The sequence below is a fragment of the Musa acuminata genome, chromosome BXJ1-2, assembly GCF_036884655.1.
Source record: "Musa acuminata AAA Group cultivar baxijiao chromosome BXJ1-2, Cavendish_Baxijiao_AAA, whole genome shotgun sequence".
NCBI classification, from domain to species: domain Eukaryota; kingdom Viridiplantae; phylum Streptophyta; class Magnoliopsida; order Zingiberales; family Musaceae; genus Musa; species Musa acuminata.
The window spans coordinates 22,528,384-22,547,043 of record NC_088328.1 but is presented as its reverse complement, the minus strand read 5'-3'; the positions used below and the strand labels follow the sequence as shown (position 1 = coordinate 22,547,043).

Sequence of the window (18,660 nt, the reverse complement as noted above, 5' to 3'; positions counted from 1 at the left end):
AAGTAACGGAAGTAATAAATACACGTCATTCTTTAAGAGTCGGTTTTGCGATTGTCAGTATCAAGGCTTGAGGTGGACGGCTGTAAGTGGAATTGGAAACGAGACCGAATACGCATGGAAGACGTCTTCGTGATTTGATGCGGGTGAACCGGCTGCCGTGGGACTCCCTACCGCCCGCCCGTATATAAGCAATCGGCTGCGCTCTACCTCTCCCGCATCCCCAGGTGGAACGCTCTCCGCACCGCCTCTGCGAGGATTCCACCGCGAGCCGCTTCCTCCCTCGTCTTGATTTCTCCGCCGCCCCGCTCTGCTCTAGATGATAGTCCTAAGGTACCGATCCCGGCCGCTCCCTTTGGTGCTTTAATTTTCCCTGTTCTTTCCGTTTCATGTCAAGATTATGCGGGGCTTTTGCTTCTCGAAGCAGTTCCCCATCGCCATGGGGATTCTGTTCCTAAGCTGTGATCTTGTTCTTTCTATTGATCTGTTCTTTCTTTGTTTGGGGTTCTTCATGTGTTTTTGTAGCTCTGCTGATTGAATCTTCGATGGCTTCGACTAATCAATACCTCAAAGAATCAAGAACCTCGTATTTCCTCGTGATCTGTTTCGTCCTGGTTTTCATCTGATCGAAGGACTCCGTCCGATCTCTTCTTGGGATCCCCATCGCGTTCGGGCTTTTTGGTCGAACGGCTGGGAGGCGTGAAAGAAGAGTGAAAAGTCAAGGGTTCTCTTTTTTTGATCGGGATGCCGTTCGTGAGACCTGATCCGGCGGCCATGGATGCGGAGCCGTTCGTGGAGATGGACCCCACGGGACGATACGGGCGGTACGACGACCTGCTTGGGACCGGCGCCGTGAAGCGGGTCTACCGGGGGTTCGATCAGGAGGAGGGGATCGAGGTGGCGTGGAACCAGGTCCGTCTTCGTAGCTTCGTTCATGACCAGCAGATGCAGGACCGGATCTTCGCGGAAGTGAGGCTGCTGCAGTCGCTGCGGCACGACAACCTCATCGCGCTCCACGACGTGTGGACGGACGACGACGGACGCAGCACGCTCAACTTCATCACCGAGTTCTGCAACTCCGGCAGTCTCCGTGAGTACCGGAATCGGCACCGCCACGTGTCGCTGAAGGCCCTCAAGAAGTGGTCACGCCAGATACTGTTGGGCCTCGAGTACCTCCACAACCGTGAGCCCTGCATCATTCACCGCGACCTCAATTGCTCCAACGTCTTCATTAATGGCAATGTTGGCCAAGTACGCGTCAAATCCCCCACTTAACTTTTTCCCCATTGTTTGGTGAATTGGTACAGAATTTTGTTTCTCTTGAAATTTTCTTGATTTAAATTGGTAAATTTAGGATTTTTTTTCCCACCTTTCCATCGCGATCATCTCTCGAAAAAACTACTGTATCGTCGTTATCTTATCCACATTCGCAATAGTTTTTATCCCTTTGGCATAAAGGTAGGAATTTGTTTTATCCGGTGTTCATCTGTTTGCTTCTTTTTCGGATGTGGTTAGAGGAAGATGAATTTTTTGGGTATAGAACACGATCGAGTCTTTACATTTCCAACTGTTTTATTTATCCTCCGTTTGAGGAAATACAAAATTGTTTTTTGATTTGTTTTTTGGATTATATGATTCTATAAAGAATTCCTCTTTTAAGTTCGCCGCACCGAAAAAAGCTGACTTTTTTTTATCTTAATATTGTTACAGGTGAAGATTGGGGATTTAGGGCTTGCTGCAGCCGTGGAGAAGAGCCACGCGGCTCACTCCGTACTGGGGACGCCGGAGTTCATGGCGCCGGAGATGTACGAGGAGGAGTACACGGAGCTGGTGGACATCTACTCTTTCGGAATGAGCGTGCTGGAGATGGTGACCCGCGAGATCCCCTACAGCGAGTGCGACAACGTCGCCAAGATCTACCGGAAGGTGACGACCGGGGTGAGGCCGGCAGCCATGGCGAAGGTCAAGGACCCGGAGGTTACGGCCTTCATCGAGCGGTGCCTCGGCAGGCCACGGGTTCGACCTTCCGCCTCGGAACTCCTCAATGACCCATTCTTCCATGGCATCGACGAGGATGGCCCCAGCTCTGCGCCGCCTCCGCCCCCTCTGCCGCCGCAGCCATGGCCGTCGGCGCTTCTTGCAGGCCTCGCTCTCCTACATCGTCAGCGGCCAGCAGTGCCGACATCACTTCCCTCCCGGATTGGTTGAGACAATAAATGGAGCTGGTTCGATCGCTGACCATTTGATTCCCTTTTCTAGTGTACATTAGCAGCAGTTTACTTGTGCGTTCTAATACATAGTAGTCGTGGTAATAGATTGATTTGGCAGAGGTTACATTTGTTGATTTCTTTGGTTAAGAAATGTTAAAATATTTGAGTTCGTCTGCTTCTTTATTGCTGGTAAAAAGAATATGAAAACCGTGCTTGCTGAGTGTTAAGAGTGAGGACTCTTTTAAGAAATCATTGGATTCTTTTCTTATTCACTCGTACATTTCACTGCAACAAAAACTAAACACTTAACGACATAACGATGTTGGGAATAGATATAAAGAGCCTCATGTAGAAGTACGCACTCATGGACTGTCGAGATAGGAGTAGTGTGAAGCTTTGACTTGTAAGCCAATTTTATGATAATGTGGTAGAGAGTTCTAGGAATATGATGGCGAATCCGATACAGAAAATGGAGGGAGTTAGTGTCGGTAGGAAGGTGGTAACGAAGGGGAATTGCAATGGTAATCAAGAGAAGGTGATAAGAGACTGTGACGGTGGAAACTTGCGGTGGAAACTTGCGAATGTAAAGGTGAGGTATTGATGAAGAAGAGATGAAGAAGAGAGAGGCAACGACCAGAGAAGAGAAGAAGAGATTAATGGACATAAGAGAGTGGCAATGATGGAGATGAAGATGAACGTTTATAAATTTAAGGAAGAGGAGATTTGTAAAAGTGAGGAGGGGGTAGAGGGGGGTAATGAAACTGATGGTGGAAAATATCTATGAATACGAGGAAGGGATGGTGTCGAAGATAATGGAGGAGGAGGAGATGATGAAGAAGGTGGTGGTGGTGGTGGGGATTTATAAATATTTGGAGGAAATAGAGAGGAGGGTGGTGGAGATTTGTAAATGGAAGGAGGGGAAGAGGAGGAGATAGGTGGTGTTGGTGGTGGGTATTTATAAATATAAGGGGATGGTGGTGGAGGGGACTTATAGACATAAGAAGAAGGAGGTGGCGGAGATAATAATATTGGTAGTCGCGGAGACTTGTTAATGGAAGGAGGTGGAGAGAAGGGGATAGGTGGTGGTGGAGATTTACAAAGAGAAGGTGATGATGGGGATGATGGTGACTTTAAAATGCAAGGAGGAGGCGGTGATGAAGATGATGGTGTTGGTGGCAATGGAGATTTATAAACGAAAGGAGGAAATGGAGATAAGGATGGTGGAGACTTACAAATGTAAGGAGGGGAAGAGGAGAGTGTAGGTGGTGGTGGAGATTTATAAAGATAAGAGGATGGTGGTGACAAAGATGATGGTGGTGGAGACAAGTAAAGAGGAGGTGGAGGTGATGTAAATGGTGATAGAGGAGGTTTGTAAATATAAGGAGGTGGTGATAGAGATTTATAGACATAAGGAGGAGGAGAAGGTAATAGAGACGATGATGGAGGAGAGGAGAAAGTTGGTGGAGATTTATAAATGTAAGGGGGAAGAGGTGATCGTGATGGTGGGGGAGGAGATGTAGAGTTGTAAAGTGTTGGAGGAGAAAGAGAAGGTGGTGGAGGTGACATGTAATTATATGGAGGGAAAGACGAGGGAGAAGGTGGTGATGGTGGAGATTTGTAAATATAAGGAGGAAGAGGTGATAAAGATAATGGTGGAGATATATAAATATAAGGAGAAGGTTATATTGAAGATGGCGGTGGAGGAGACTTATAAATGTAAGTAGGAGGTGATATTGAATGTGGCGGTGGAGATGACAAAGAGGGGGGAGGAGATAATAAAGGAGGCGGTGGTGCCTTATAAATAGAAGGTGGAGATGATGTGGATGGTGGTGACTTATAAACATGAGGAGGAGACGAGGAGGAGGATGACGATTGAGGTGATGGGGGAGGAGTTATTTTTGTAGGAGGAGGTGGTGACTTATAAATAGAAGGCGAAGAAGGAGAGAGGGAAGGTGGTGGAGATGATGAAGATGGTGGTGATGACTTAGCTACATGGGGAGGAGACGAGGAGGAAGATGGCGATGGAGGTGACGAGGGAGGAGTTAGTGGTGTAGGAGGAGGAGGGGAGATGGAAGATGGTGGTGGTGACTTAGAAATATGGGGAGGAGACGAGGATGACGATGGAGGTGTTGGGGGAGTTCTTAGTACAGGAGGAGGTGGTGACTTGTAAATAAGAGGAGGAGGGGAGAGAGAAGGTGGTGGAGCTGATGAAGGTGGTGGTGGTGAATTAGAAATGTGGGGAGACGAGGAGGAAGATGGTGATGGAGGTGTTGAGGGAGGAGTTGGTTGTGTTGGAGGAGGTGGTGACTTGTAAATAAAAGGTATAGGAGGGGAGAGGGAAGGTGGTGGTGGTGACTTAGAAACATAGGGAGGAGACCAAGAGGAAGATGGCGATGAAGGTGATGGGGGAGGAGTTTGTGGAGTAGGAGGAGGTGGTGACTTGTAAATTAAAGATGGAGGAGAGAGGGATGGTGGTGGTGGTGGTGACTTAGAAATATAGGGAGGAGACGAGGAGGAAGATGGCGATGGAGGTGATGGGGGAGGAGTTGTTGGTGCAGGAGGAGGTGGTGACTTGGAAATAGAAGGTGGTGGAGGGGAGAGGGAAGGTGGTGGAGATGATGAAGATGGTGGTGGTGACTTAGAAATATGAGGAGGAGATGAGAAGGAAGATGGCGATGGAGGTGACGGACGAGGAGTTGTTGGTGTAGGAGGAGGTGGTGACTTGGAAATCGAAGGTGGAAGAGGGGAGAGGGAAGGTGGTGGAGATGATGAAGATGGTGGTGGTGACTTAGAAACATAGGGAGGAGATGAAGAGGAAGATGGCGATGGAGGTGACGGGAGAGGAGTTTGTGGTGTAGGAGGAGGTGGTGACTTGTAAATTGAAGATGGAGGAGAGAGGGATGATGGTGGTGGTGGTGACTTAGAAACATGGGGAGGAGACGAGGAGGAAGATGGCGATGAAGGTGATGGGGGAGGAGTTGTTGGTGTAGGAGGAGGTGGTGACTTGGAAATAGAAGGTGGAGGAGGGGAGAGGGAAGGTGGTGGAGATGATAAAAATGGTGGTGGTGACTTAGAAACATAGGGAGGAGATGAAGAGGAAGATGGCGATGGAGGTGACGGGGGAGGAGTTTGTGGTGTAGGAGGAGGTGGTGACTTGTAAATTAAAGATGGAGGAGAGAGGGATGGTGGTGGTGGTGGTGACTTGGAAATATGGGGAGGAGACGAGGAGGAAGATGGCGATGGAGGTGATGGGGGAGGAGTTGTTGGTGTAGGAGGAGGTGGTGACTTGGAAATAGAAGGTGGTGGAGGGGAGAGGGAAGGTGGTGGAGATGATGAAGATGGTGGTGGTGACTTAGAAATATGAGGAGGAGATGAGGAGGAAGATGGCGATGGAGGTGACGGGCGAGGAGTTGTTGGTGTAGGAGGAGGTGGTGACTTGGAAATCGAAGGTGGAAGAGGGGAGAGGGAAGGTGGTGGAGATGATGAAGATGGTGGTGGTGACTTAGAAACATAGGGAGGAGATGAAGAGGAAGATGGCGATTGAGGTGACGGGGGAGGAGTTTGTGGTGTAGGAGGAGGTGGTGACTTGTAAATTGAAGATGGAGGAGAGAGGGATGGTGGTGGTGGTGGTGGTGACTTAGAAACATGGGGAGGAGACGAGGAGGAAGATGGCGATGAAGGTGATGAGGGAGGAGTTGTTGGTGTAGGAGGAGGTGGTGACTTGGAAATAGAAGGTGGAGGAGGGGAGAGGGTAAGTGGTGGAGATGATGAAGATGGTGGTGGTGACTTAGAAATATGAGGAGGAGATGAGGAGGAAGATGGCGATGGAGGTGACGGGCGAGGAGTTGTTGGTGTAGGAGGAGGTGGTGACTTGGAAATAGAAGGTGGAAGAGGGGAGAGGGAAGGTGGTGGAGATAATGAAGATGGTGGGGGTGACTTAGAAATATGGGGAGGAGATGAGGAGGAAGATGGCGATGGAGGTAACGAGGGAGGAGTTGATAGTGTAGGAGGAGGTGGTGACATATAAATTGAAGGTGAAGGAGGGCAGAGGGAAGTTGGTGGTGGTGGTGACTTAGAAACATGGGGAGGAGACGAGGAAGATGGCGATGGAGGTGATGGGGGAGGAGTTGTTGGTGTAGGAGGAGGTGGTGACTTGTAAATAGAAGGTATAGGAGGGGAGAGGGAAGGTGGTGGTGGTGACTTGGAAACATAGGGTGGAGACGAAGAGGAATATGGCGATGGAGGTGACGGGGGAGGAGTTTGTGGTGTAGGAGGAGGTGGTGACTTGTAAATTGAAGATGGAGGAGAGAGGGATTGTGGTGGTGGTGGTGACTTAGAAACATGGGGAGACGAGGAGGAAGATGGCGATGGAGGTGATGGGGGAGGAGTTGGTGGTGTAGGAGGAGGCGGTGACTTGGAAATAGAAGGTGGAGGAGGGGAGAGGGAAGGTGGTGGCGATGATGAAGATGGTGGTGGTGACTTAGAAATATGAGGAGGAGATGAGGAGGAAGATGGCGATGGAGGTGATGGGGGAGGAGTTGTTGGTGTAGGAGGAGGCGGTGACTTGGAAATAGAAGGTGGAGGAGGGGAGAGGGATGGTGGTGGCGATGATGAAGATGGTGGTGGTGACTTGTAAATTGAAGATGGAGGAGAGAGGGATTGTGGTGGTGGTGGTGACTTAGAAACATGGGGAGACGAGGAGGAAGATGGCGATGGAGGTGATGGGGGAGGAGTTGGTGGTGTAGGAGGAGGCGGTGACTTGGAAATAGAAGGTGGAGGAGGGGAGAGGGAAGGTGGTGGCGATGATGAAGATGGTGGTGGTGACTTAGAAATATGAGGAGGAGATGAGGAGGAAGATGGCGATGGAGGTGATGGGGGAGGAGTTGTTGGTGTAGGAGGAGGCGGTGACTTGGAAATAGAAGGTGGAGGAGGGGAGAGGGATGGTGGTGGCGATGATGAAGATGGTGGTGGTGACTTAGAAATATGAGGAGGAGATGAGAAGGAAGATGGCGATGGAGGTGATGGGTGAGGAGTTGTTGGTGTAGGAGGAGGTGGTGACTTGGAAATCAAAGGTGGAAGAGGGGAGAAGGAAGGTGGTGGAGATGATGAAGATGGTGGTGGTGACTTAGAAACATGGGGAGGAGATGAGGAGGAAGATGGCGATGGAGGCGGTGGTGTAGGAGGAGGCGGTGACATATAAATTGAAGGTGAAGGAGGGTAGAGGGAAGGTGGTGGTGGTGACTTAGAAACATAGGGAGGAGACGAGGGGGAAGATGGCGATGGAGGTGATGAGGGAGGAGTTGGTTGTGGAGAAGGAGGTGGTGACTTGTAAATAGGAGGTATAGGAGGGGAGAGGGAAGGTGGTGGAGGTGATGAATGTGGTGGTGGTGACTTAGAAATATAGGGAGGAGACGAGGAGGAAGATGGCGATGGAGGTGACTGGGGAGGAGTTTGTGGTGTAGGAGGAGGTGGTGACTTGTAAATTGAAGATGGAGGAGGAGAGAGGAAAGGTGGTGGTGGTGAGTTAGAAACATGGGGAGGAGATGAGGAGGAAGATGGGGATGGAGGTGACGGGGGAGGAATTGTTGGTATTGGAGGAGGTGGTGACTTATAATGAGGTCGAGATAGAGGAGGAGGTGACTTGTAAATGAGTAATGGCGGAGGAGGTGATGACTTGTAAACGAGTGATGGTGGAGGAGGTGGTGACATGCGAGGAGGAGCTTGAGATGGATGCGGTGGTGACTTGTGAGGAGGAGCTTGAGATAGCGGAGGTGGTGACTTGTAAATGAGCAATGGTGGAGGTGATGACTTGCGAGGAGGAGGTGGTGACTTGTAAATGACTGATGGTGGAAGAGGTAGTGACTTGGGAGGAGGAGGTGGTGGCTTGTGACGAGGAGGTTGAGATGAAGGTGGCGACTTGTGTGACAATGGAGGAGGTAATTTATGACGAGGATGTTGAGATGGAGTTGGTGGTGACCTACGGTGAGGATGACGAGATGGAGTTGGTGGAGGAGGTGACTTGTAATGGTAGAATGGTGGTTTTCGCAATGGTGATGGTGGCGGCTGAGGCTTGTGGTGATAGGGGTGATGAGGAGGTGATGATGGCGGAGGAGACTTGCGATGGTATGGAAGATGAGGAGGTGATGGCGGTGGCGGTGACTTATGCTTGTATCTTCTCGGTGGAGGAGACTTGTAATGATAATATCTTATTGGCGGAGGAGAGTTGTAGTGATGTCTTGGTGGAGGAGGAAGGTGATGCCTCCCGGAGTAGGGAGGAGCACCAAAACGAAACGGTGGAAGATCGACCTCCACTGCCGAAACCGTGCTAGCAACGAAGCAAACCACCACAGCAGTCATAAGACAGAGCGACCACCACCGTGGCCGCGGCCACACCTCCATGGAAGAGGCCATGAATGAGCTCTCGATGCCACTGCATGGAGTAGTGCGGCTGTGACTTTATATAGGCGGACATCAATGATTATATCATTTTGTGCTCATGGGATGGCTGGTGCAGGCTGCGTCAAGAATTGTGCGCTATTGCCAATCACCATCTGTGACCAAAGCTCAAGTGACTCCCATTGAATTCTATCCTCCATAAATGGATTCCCTGCCCTACTTGACAGCCTGCAGTTTGCCACTTAGTGAAAGTAGTGATGGAAGAGTTGACATGGCTCACTTTCATCTGCAGCGACTTGCTTTGGCAGAACCTTTTTGAGTTCATATTCATAGCTGAAACTTCCATGACCAGAAGTTAATGCTGTAAGTTAGTTCTCAGGGCTGGATCACTGAATCTTCATCCATACTCTCACATGTAGAAGCTCAGACAACACAACCACCACAAGCTTTTTCCTTTCTTGTTCTTTATGCTCAAGAACAATTTAGGAGTTGAGCAGTTGGATATCTTAGAAACAGATTGTTCATTATGTGTTTGGGGCTACAAAGAGGGATACAAATAAAGTCGACATATGTTAGATTTGAATGATCTAAGAACAATTAGGTTTTATCTATCATGATAGGAAAGGTCTACTTCTTACTTCAGAAACACAGCCATAGGGAGTGCAAGATTCATACACTCTCAATCACCATCTCCTCATAAAAACCCAATTGGAGATGCATATGCACTACTGAAAACATGGACAGTTTATCTTTGACACTACCTTCAACTCATGTGTTTAGGCAAATATGAAGCATGCCATGTCATAAGACCTCCCCTTTGCCATGTAACTGATGTGGCATAGAGGAAATGAAAATGGGGTAAGTCAGCAGCCACCTTCATGCTTCTCCTTGTTGTCCTTGGTAGAAGGTGAACAGGCTTCATCGAATGGCTTCCAGTATGAGTTCCATGCAAGACAGTGGACATTCTTTATCAGATACCTCCATTATTCAACCTCTGCCATTCACTCATGTGTAAAGCATTACAGCATTCCGGGCACAAAAAGATCTCATCCATATTGGAATACGACAAGGCCTAAATCACCTCTTCGAATGGACATCATTCTCCTACCTTTCTGCTTGATTCATGCTTCACCCACCCACTCTGCACAAAACTAAGATGAAGCCCATCCCCCCCCCCCACATTTTAGCTGGAGTGCCTATGTTGAACAGTGCCCTGACAGCAACCATTGTAGCAGATAAGCTTGTGGAAAGAAATCAGATTCAAGTCAGAGTGTGATGTTCTTTTCAGTGCTCACTAACTGGAGCCATCTACCACATGCATCTTAGGTGGGTTTGCCCTTGACAATGGAGAACACTATTTTGGATGCATCTCTTGAATTCTCCCTTGAAGCTTTGCTTAAATTCATCTTCATGCTTGTGATAACCTTATTCAGAATTTTCACCCTCCAAGTTAAAACCTTGATTTAGACATAGGACTAGATGTAGTTGCAACTGAAGTCAACCTTTTTATATGTTTCCTTACAAGTCTCTTGAGTTGGATATTAATCAATTAACATCATATTATCTGATTACCTTTTCACGATACAAAAAGCAAATGACTAATTAACATCATTTACTATTATTCTTTTATGATGTAGGCAGAGAGCAATATGTCCTGACATGGAAGCAAGACTAAGATTTAACTCTTATTTTTGACCTATGAATGCTAAACAAATGAAACTTAGAGACTGATTAAATTCAATTTGCCAAACTATTCTGCAAGGTAGAAAAATTGCAATGCCATATCAAACTGCTGATTATTCATCAGTAGTTTTGATGCTGTAATTGTCAGTATCAAGAAATCTGATACTGATTGTTATGCGTCGGCACACGATAACTGCACATAAGGTTTGATACTCATCAGTTTCGGAAAGCCGAGCAGTTTCAAGCATGGAAGCTCTCTAAGTTCTGTTAAATGCTGAATAGAGTCAAAAACATATTAGTGGCATTATATGAACACAAGCACCTCATCCAGCCACATCCTAAACAAAGGATGGCATCCTAGTTCATCACTTGAAAATTGATCCTATCTTTGCCCCATCCTTAGCTCGGCTTAATAAATATAATACCATCATCATCAGCCTATGCGACGACAGTATCGATTTTTTCTGTCCTACATTACTACGAGTAGCTTATGTGAATACACTTGCTATATACTGGATTATATTTGTAAGACAGTAGGAAAAAATATTTATATGAAATTATCAGGCCAATTTTTTGTTTAGTATGACACCGACAGCTTAGGTCCCGACATATTTCAGAGAATTTTTGCTTCATTCTCCAATTTAATATGTCAATTATTCCTTGTTCTTTTTCATGAAGTTCTATTGTGATGTATCTATCTTACAGAGGTTGAATATCTTATTTACAGCTCTTAGCTTCTTTATGCATTTGAGATGAGCATTACACCATGTAGCAAAATGTGTCACTATATGCATCAAAATTTTCCTAAATATCATGGAATATTGGAGAATTACTTCTGATTATGGTAGATTGAACTCTGATAAGTTGATCTTTCCACCATCTGTCTAGCCTTCTAGCCTTCAGTTTTCTGCAGCAAGTGCCCTGTTTTGCCTAAATGTGTTGTCAGCTGGAAACTTCATATCCACTTTATATAGTTGAAGTGAAAATTTTCCATTCTGATGTACTTTTTCTTGAATTCATAATGGATTTTCTATACTGACTTCGGCCATAAGAATGAGTGGTTAACATATAACTAGAAATAATTAACAAGATCAAATATATACTAATAGAATAGTATAAGTACAATATAAGCAGGTTTGAAAGTAGAGATATTTTCAGAAGAGAAACTTGGATGTGAGATCAACCTATTGCCAAGGATCATATATTCATTTGTCTTGAATTACCATCATATTCACGAACAACCTAAAAGGAGTAGCCGTCATCAAGAACAGATGATAGAACGACCTACAGCCAAGTGAATGTAATCGAGAACAGACTATAGAACAATCTACTGCTAAGTGAACGCATCATATTAGTACCTGATCCCGTTGCGAGAGGTGGGAAAGATGATGGAGATTATAGCCAACGAGATCCTCATGCCCCGTGGAAGATTCAACAGGAGTTGCCTCGCTCTAGGCCTTGTGTTGGTGAAGAAGCATTTCTGGAACCTCACGTCACAGAATGCTGTTCTCAAGAATGTGAGCACCGCGAAAGCTGATACCTGCTCATGTTCTTGATGGTCACGCTCCGGTCTTCGTTTTGTTCCATTCAAGATGTAGAATCCCTTGGGTGTTACGACCCCATAATGAAGCCTCTTGTCAATGTTGATGAGGCTGCCGGTGAGGGAGAAGACCACGTAGGAGATTGTATATAGAATTGAGAGGGCTAAGATGAGGCCCTTGTCGGAGTCCAAACATCTGCCATGGTCGGTGAAGGACGATGAGAAGATTTGAAAGGCTAGTATCGTGATGTTGGGCCATAGCTGCACGACGTAGTTCTTGCTTGCGAGTACGGGAACCGATCGAGGTTGACGAGGGAGTATCCATTCCCTGCACCATAGTAGGAGCCTTCCAAATCCTCTCACCGTGCTTCATCGACCATGGCAGATGAAACGACTCCAACAAGGGCCTCACCTCGACGATAGTCTCATCGGCAACGATAGGAGGCTTCACTATGGGATTCTACATCTTCAAATGGCACAAACGAAGATAAGATCGATCGAGGCCTTCAAGAACATGAGCAGGGTTGTAGATGTCTGATAGCATGCATGCCTTATTAGCAGTGCTCATGTTCTTGAGCTCATGTTCTTCAAATGCTTAGCAGTAGCTGTATATAATGTTTTCTTGATGATTGTTACTCCTTTGATATTGTTTGTGAATACTATGATGAATCAAGACAGATGAATATATGATCCTGGCTGGATGATTTCATACCCAAAGGCTTTCTACTGAATATTCTTATCTAATGCTATCTAAATTATACTATTCTATTAGTATATAATTGATATTGTTAAGTTATTTCTAGTGATATGTTAAATAATCCATTTTTCAGAAATAGATTTACCTAATTTGAGAATAAGTTTGCTTCTTTAACATAGATTTCTTATAATAAATTTAGTAATTAATTTTTAATATACCTTAAAAGAAAAATACAAAATGATTTCATAATCAAATTTTGATAAGGAATGAAATTGTAGAAAGGTCTTTGTTACAATTTTGGAATTTGAAGTTTTCTAAAAATGGAATATTTCCAAATTGGTAATTCTAAAATCTTCAAATTATGAAATTTAAAATATGAAATTAATTAAATAACCAATTTTGTATAGAAAAATTCAACCAAAAAATACATCTTGGATTTTAGTTTTTTTGATGATTTCTAAACGGAAATTACTTTGGTAAAATTTTGATTATTACCAAATACTATACAAATAAATTTTTAGGGTTTTTTTTATCGGCAGGAGTTCAATGGAAATAATATTTTTATCAGTAGTAATAATTTTTATTTTCAGGTAAAATGCACAAAATATTATGTTAGTGTGGTGTGCAAACATCGTAGCAAATTAGAAAAGATCAACCATTAGCAATGGATTAGCATCAAAAATTATAAAATGATGCACGTACTCATCGTAAGCTAATCCAATTATATATGTTTAATTTAATGATAATCACCATGAATCAATTGATCAATCATACATTATGATGCAATTAATTTAAAAAGAGAGCTACAACCTTAGTAGATATAAAATTGGCTATACAACATTTTGTCCTTCATTGTTGGAACATAAACAAATATTGGATTGGAATTGATCAAAAATTAAAAATAGTAATTTTCAAATATAAAGTCACGTTGGATGTCCCAATGCAAAACAAGGAAGAAATCAAAAGATTGAATTTCGAATAAGACATTGTAAATGCCAAAACATTAAGAAAAAAAGGTAATAATGACAAGAGTAATGAAAATTTTGATTTTTCCCTCTCATTTCTAAAAATGTATTTTTGAAACATAAACTAATACTTGACTATATTTAATTAAGAAATAAATAAGATTATATTTTTAAATATAAGATATAAAAATAAAAGTAGAGTACGAAATCGTGTATGCGTTGTATTGCAAGTTTGAGTCTAAGAAAATGTCCCAAGATAATAACTAAGAAATTCCTTCCTATGAATAGTAGCATGAGGGGTTGATAAGATATGACCTATAACTTATAATAGTGAAATATTTTTTTTATAAAAGAGAAATAGTAAGAGACGAAGAGAAAGATTATAATGAAAATATTTTTAGAAAAAGAAGAAGATAATTTTTGAGACTTATTGTAGGCTCAGGAAAAAAAAAAAAATAGCTTCCCACCATTCACACTATGTCGGAAAAAAAATATATATCAAACTCATTCGACTCGTTATAATGTTATGACCTCCTTTATAGACTTATGTATAAGAAGAAAAAAGAATAATTAATAAGAGAAAATCCTAGCATATCAAGATTAATCAAATAAATAAATAAATGGAAGAAATCATCCAATATTTGTAAGGTATCATGTCATCAAAATTAATCAACGAAAGGTTGTGGTGGTGGATTAAGCGCCTTAATCATCTAATTTAGAGAAGTTGCTGCTTTTACTCACCCTTTCATCGGATCTGCGATTCTGGCTTTATCTACTTTCTTTTGTGTTCTAGCCAATTAATCATCCCCAAACCTAAAGTTGCAACTTTTATCTATCAGTATTATGAATTATAATAAGTTATTCAAAGATAATGTAATAACATTTATCTAAAAATCCATAGTCTTTATCCATTAATAATAGCAACCTCATCCACGTATCCTTTATTATTCCCATATTACTTTTCTTACTAGTTCGTCGCCGTTCCACGTAGTCACCTGATTTCTGACGCCTCAACGACACATGGGCCCCACAGAGCCTCCCACGTAATCGTTGACAATCCAAGGCATGTAGGTTTGGGTACGTTAGAGCAAGGTAAGGGAAGTATTACTCGTAAGCTATCCTTTCAACGACTCGATCAAGTTCAAGTGAAAGAACTGGGTTTGGATCCCGTGCAAGGGCAGAAGTTTTGATAGACACCAAGTAACGGAAGTAATAAATACACGTCATTCTTTAAGAGTCGGTTTTGCGATTGTCAGTATCAAGGCGTGAGGTGGATGGCTGTAAGTGGAATTGGAAACGAGACCGAATACGCATGGAAGACGTCTTCGTGATTTGATGCGGGTGAACCGGCTGCCGTGGGGCTCCCTACCGCCCGCCCGTAAATAAGCAATCGGCTGCGCTCTACCTCTCCCGCATCCCCAGGTGGAACGCTCTCCGCACCGCCTCTGCCAGGATTCCACCGCGAGCCGCTTCCTCCCTCGTCTTGATTTCTCCGCCGCCCCGCTCTGCTCTAGATTATAGTCCTAAGGTACCGATCCCGGCCGCTCCCTTTGGTGCTTTAATTTTCCCTGTTCTTTCCGTTTCATGTCAAGATTATGCGGGGCTTTTGCTTCTCGAAGCAGTTCCCCATCGCCATGGGGATTCTGTTCCTAAGCTGTGATCTTGTTCTTTCTATTGATCTTTTCTTTCTTTGTTTGGGGTTCTTCATGTGTTTTTGTATCTCTGCTGATTGAATCTTCGATGGCTTCGACTAATCAATACCTCAAAGAATCAAGAACCTCGTATTTCCTCGTGATCTGTTTCGTCGTGGTTTTCATCTGATCGAAGGACTCTGTCCGATCTCTTCGTGGGATCCCCATCGCGTTCGGGCTTTTTGGTCGAACGGTTGGGAGGCGTGAAAGAAGAGTGTAAAGTTAGGGGTTCTCTTTTTTTGATCGGGATGCCGTTCGTGAGACCTGATCCGGCGGCCAGGGATGCGGAGCCGTTCGTGGAGATGGACCCGACGGGACGATACGGGCGGTACGACGACCTGCTCGGGACCGGCGCCGTGAAGCGGGTCTACCGGGGGTTCGATCAGGACGAGGGGATCGAGGTGGCGTGGAACCAGGTCCGTCTTCGTAGCTTCGTTCATGACCAGCAGATGCAGGACCGGATCTTCGCGGAAGTGAGGCTGCTGCAGTCGCTGCGGCACGACAACCTCATCGCGCTCCACGACGTGTGGACGGACGACGACGGAGGTAGCACGCTCAACTTCATCACCGAGTTCTGCAACTCCGGCAGTCTCCGTGAGTACCGGAATCGGCACCGCCACGTGTCGATGAAGGCCCTCAAGAAGTGGTCACGCCAGATACTGTTGGGCCTCGAGTACCTCCACAACCGTGAGCCCTGCATCAATCACCGCGACCTCAATTGCTCCAACGTCTTCATTAATGGCAATGTTGGCCAAGTACGCGTCAAATCCCCCACTCTTTCCCCATTGTTTGCTGATGTGGTGCAGAATTTTGTTTTTTCTTGAAATTTTCTTGATTTAAATTGGTAAATTTAGGATTTTTTTCCTACCTTTCCATCGCGATCATCTCTCGAAAAAACTACTGTGTCGTCATTATCTTATCCACATTCGCAATAGTTTTTATCCCTTTGGCATAAAGGTTGGAATTTGTTTTATCCAGTGTCATCTGTATGCTTCTTTTTCGGATGTAGTTAGAGGAAGATGAATTTTTTGGGTATAGAACACGATCGAGTCTTTACATTTCCAACTGTTTTATTTATCCTCCGTTTGAGGAAATTCAAAATTGTTTTTTTGGATTATATGTTTCTATAAAGAATTCCTATTTAAGTTCGCCGCACCGAAAAAGCCGACTTTTTAATCTTAATATTGTTACAGGTGAAGATTGGGGATTTAGGGCTAGCTGCAGTCGTGGAGAAGAGCCACGCGGCTCACTCCGTACTGGGGACGCCGGAGTTCATGGCGCCGGAGCTGTACGAGGAGGAGTACACGGAGCAGGTGGACATCTACTCTTTCGGAATTAGCGTGCTGGAGATGGTGACCCGCGAGATCCCCTACAGCGAGTGCGACAACGTCGCCAAGATCTACCGGAAGGTGACGACCGGGGTGAGGCCGGTAGCCATGGCGAAGGTCAAGGACCCCGAGATCACGGCCTTCATCGGGCGGTGCCTCGGCAGGCCGCGGGCTCGACCTTCTGCCTCGGAGCTCCTCAATGACCCATTCTTCCATGGAATCGACGAAGATGGCCCCAGCTCTGCGCCGCCTCCGCCCCCTCTGCCGCCACAGCCATGGCCGTCGGCGCTTCTTGCAGGCCTCGCTCTCCTGCATCGTCAGCGGCCAGCAGTGCCGACAATACTTCCCTCCGGATTAGTTGAGACAATAAATGGAGCTGGTTCGATCGCTGACTATTTGATTCCCTTTTCTTGTGTACATTAGCAGCAGTTTACTTGTGCGTTCTAATACATAGTAGTCGTGGTAATAGATTGATTTGGCAGAGGTTACATTTGTTGATTTCTTTGGTTAAGAAATGTTAAATATTTGAGTTCGTCTGCTTCTTTATTGCTGGTAAAAAGAATATGAAAACCGTGCTTGCTGATTGTTAAGAGTGAGGACTCTTTTACCAAATCATTGGATTCTTTTCTTATTCACTCTTACATTTCACTGCAACAAAAACTAAATACTTAACGACAACGATGTTGGGAATAGATATAAAGAGCCTCATGTAGAAGTACGCACTCATGCACTGTCGAGATAGGAGTTGTGTGAAGCTTTGCCTTGTAAGCCAATTTTCTGATAATGTGGTGGAGATAATGTGGTGGAGATTTCTAGGAATATGATGGCGAATCCGATACAGAGAAGGTGATAGAGACTGTAATGGTATTGATGACGAAGATAGAGGCAACGACTAGAGAAGAGAAGAAGAGATTAATGGACATAAGGTAGAGGCAACGATGGAGATGAAGTTGACTGGTGCTAGGGTGGAGGTGGATATTTATAAATTTAAGGTAGAGGAGATTTGTAAAAGTGAGGGGAGGGGGGGGGGGGGGGGGGGGGGTAATGAAACATGGTGGAAAATATCTATGAATACGAGGAGGGGATGGTGTCAAGATAATGGAGGAGGAGGAGATGATGAAGAAGGTGGTGGTGGTGGTGGTGGTGGGGATTTATAAATATTTGGAGGAAATAGAGAGGAGGGTGGTGGAGATTTGTAAATGGAAGGAGGGGAAGAGGAGGAGATAGGTGGTGTTAGTGGTGAGTGTTTATAAATATAAGGGGATGGTGGTGGAGGGAACTTATAGACATAAGAAGAAGAAGGTGGCGGAGATAATAATATTGGTATGGTGGAGACTTGTTAATGGAAGGAGGTGGAGAGGAGGGGATAGGTGGTGGTCGAGATTTATAAAGAGAAGGTGATGATGGGGACGATGGTGACTTTAAAATGTAAGGAGGAGGCGGTGATGAAGATGATGGTGTTGGTGGAAATGGAGATTTATAAATGGAAGGAGAAAATGGATATAAGGATGGTGGAGACCTGTAAATGTAAGGAGGGGAAGAGGAGAGTGTAGGTGGTGGTGGAGATTTATAAAGATAAGAGGATGGCAGTGACATAGATGACAAGTAAAAAGGAGGTGGAGGTGATGTAAATGGTGATGGAGGTTTGTAAATATAAGGAGGTGGTGATGGAGATTTATATACATAAGGAGGAGGAGAAGGTAATAGAGACGATGGTGGAGGAGACTTATAGATACGAGGAGAGGAGAACATTGGTGGAGATTTATAAATGTAAGGGGGAAGAGGTGATCGTGATGGTGGGGGAGGAGATATGGAGTTGTAAAGTGTTGGAGGAGAAAGAGAAGGTGGTGGAGGTGACTTGTAATTATATGGAGGAAAAGACGAAGGAGAAGGTGGTGATGGTGGTGATTTGTAAATGTAAGGAGGAAGAGGTGATGAAGATGATGGTGGAGATGTATAAAATATAAGGAGAAGGTGATATTGAAGATGGCGGTGGAGGAGACTTATAAATGCAAGTAGGAAGTGATATGGAATGTGGCGGTGGAGATGACAAAGAGGGAGGAGGAGATTATAAAGGAGGTGGTGGTGCCTTATAAATAGAAGGTGGAGATGATGAAGATGGTGGTGACTTATAAACATAAGGAGGAGACGAG

The 18,660-nt window shown here is 45.0% G+C and overlaps 3 protein-coding genes across 6 annotated transcripts; 2 read left to right on the top strand and 1 right to left on the bottom strand.

Annotated features, from left to right (window-relative positions):
- The first annotated feature begins 199 nt into the window (after positions 1–199).
- LOC103976182 (probable serine/threonine-protein kinase WNK11) lies at positions 200–2,386 on the top strand. Its single transcript, XM_009391394.3, has 3 exons — positions 200–330; positions 523–1,248; positions 1,708–2,386. Exons 2-3 carry the CDS (start codon positions 742–744, stop codon positions 2,203–2,205), a joined length of 1,005 nt encoding a protein of 334 aa, XP_009389669.2. The 5' UTR covers positions 200–330; positions 523–741; the 3' UTR covers positions 2,206–2,386.
- A 1,353-nt stretch (positions 2,387–3,739) lies between these two features.
- LOC135598843 (uncharacterized) lies at positions 3,740–8,574 on the bottom strand. Its single transcript, XM_065093235.1, has one exon. It carries the CDS (start codon positions 8,562–8,564, stop codon positions 3,888–3,890), a length of 4,677 nt encoding a protein of 1,558 aa, XP_064949307.1. The 5' UTR covers positions 8,565–8,574; the 3' UTR covers positions 3,740–3,887.
- A 6,286-nt stretch (positions 8,575–14,860) lies between these two features.
- Positions 14,861–17,039, top strand: LOC135598832 (probable serine/threonine-protein kinase WNK11). 4 transcript variants are annotated; one of them, XM_065093221.1, is made up of 3 exons: positions 14,861–15,016; positions 15,460–15,934; positions 16,373–17,039. In XM_065093221.1, the coding sequence occupies exons 2-3, from the start codon at positions 15,482–15,484 to the stop codon at positions 16,928–16,930; spliced, it is 1,011 nt and encodes a 336-aa protein (XP_064949293.1). In that variant the 5' UTR covers positions 14,861–15,016; positions 15,460–15,481; the 3' UTR covers positions 16,931–17,039. The 4 variants fall into 4 exon arrangements, with proteins under 4 accessions (XP_064949293.1, XP_064949296.1, XP_064949276.1 ...); XM_065093224.1 differs by having other exon boundaries at positions 14,868–15,016; positions 15,442–15,934; XM_065093204.1 differs by having other exon boundaries at positions 14,869–15,016; positions 15,257–15,934.
- The last annotated feature ends 1,621 nt before the right edge of the window (positions 17,040–18,660 follow it).

Bases quoted from the DNA above. Each gene is read 5' to 3' on its own strand.
- LOC103976182 (XM_009391394.3), top strand. From the start codon at position 742: ATGCCGTTCGTGAGACCTGATCCGGCGGCCATGGATGCGGAGCCGTTC. The intron at 1,249-1,707 runs GTACGCGTCAAA...ATATTGTTACAG, and splicing joins TTAATGGCAATGTTGGCCAA to GTGAAGATTGGGGATTTAGG.
- LOC135598843 (XM_065093235.1), bottom strand. From the start codon at position 8,564: ATGACTGCTGTGGTGGTTTGCTTCGTTGCTAGCACGGTTTCGGCAGTG.
- LOC135598832 (XM_065093204.1), top strand. From the start codon at position 15,428: ATGCCGTTCGTGAGACCTGATCCGGCGGCCAGGGATGCGGAGCCGTTC. The intron at 15,935-16,372 runs GTACGCGTCAAA...ATATTGTTACAG, and splicing joins TTAATGGCAATGTTGGCCAA to GTGAAGATTGGGGATTTAGG.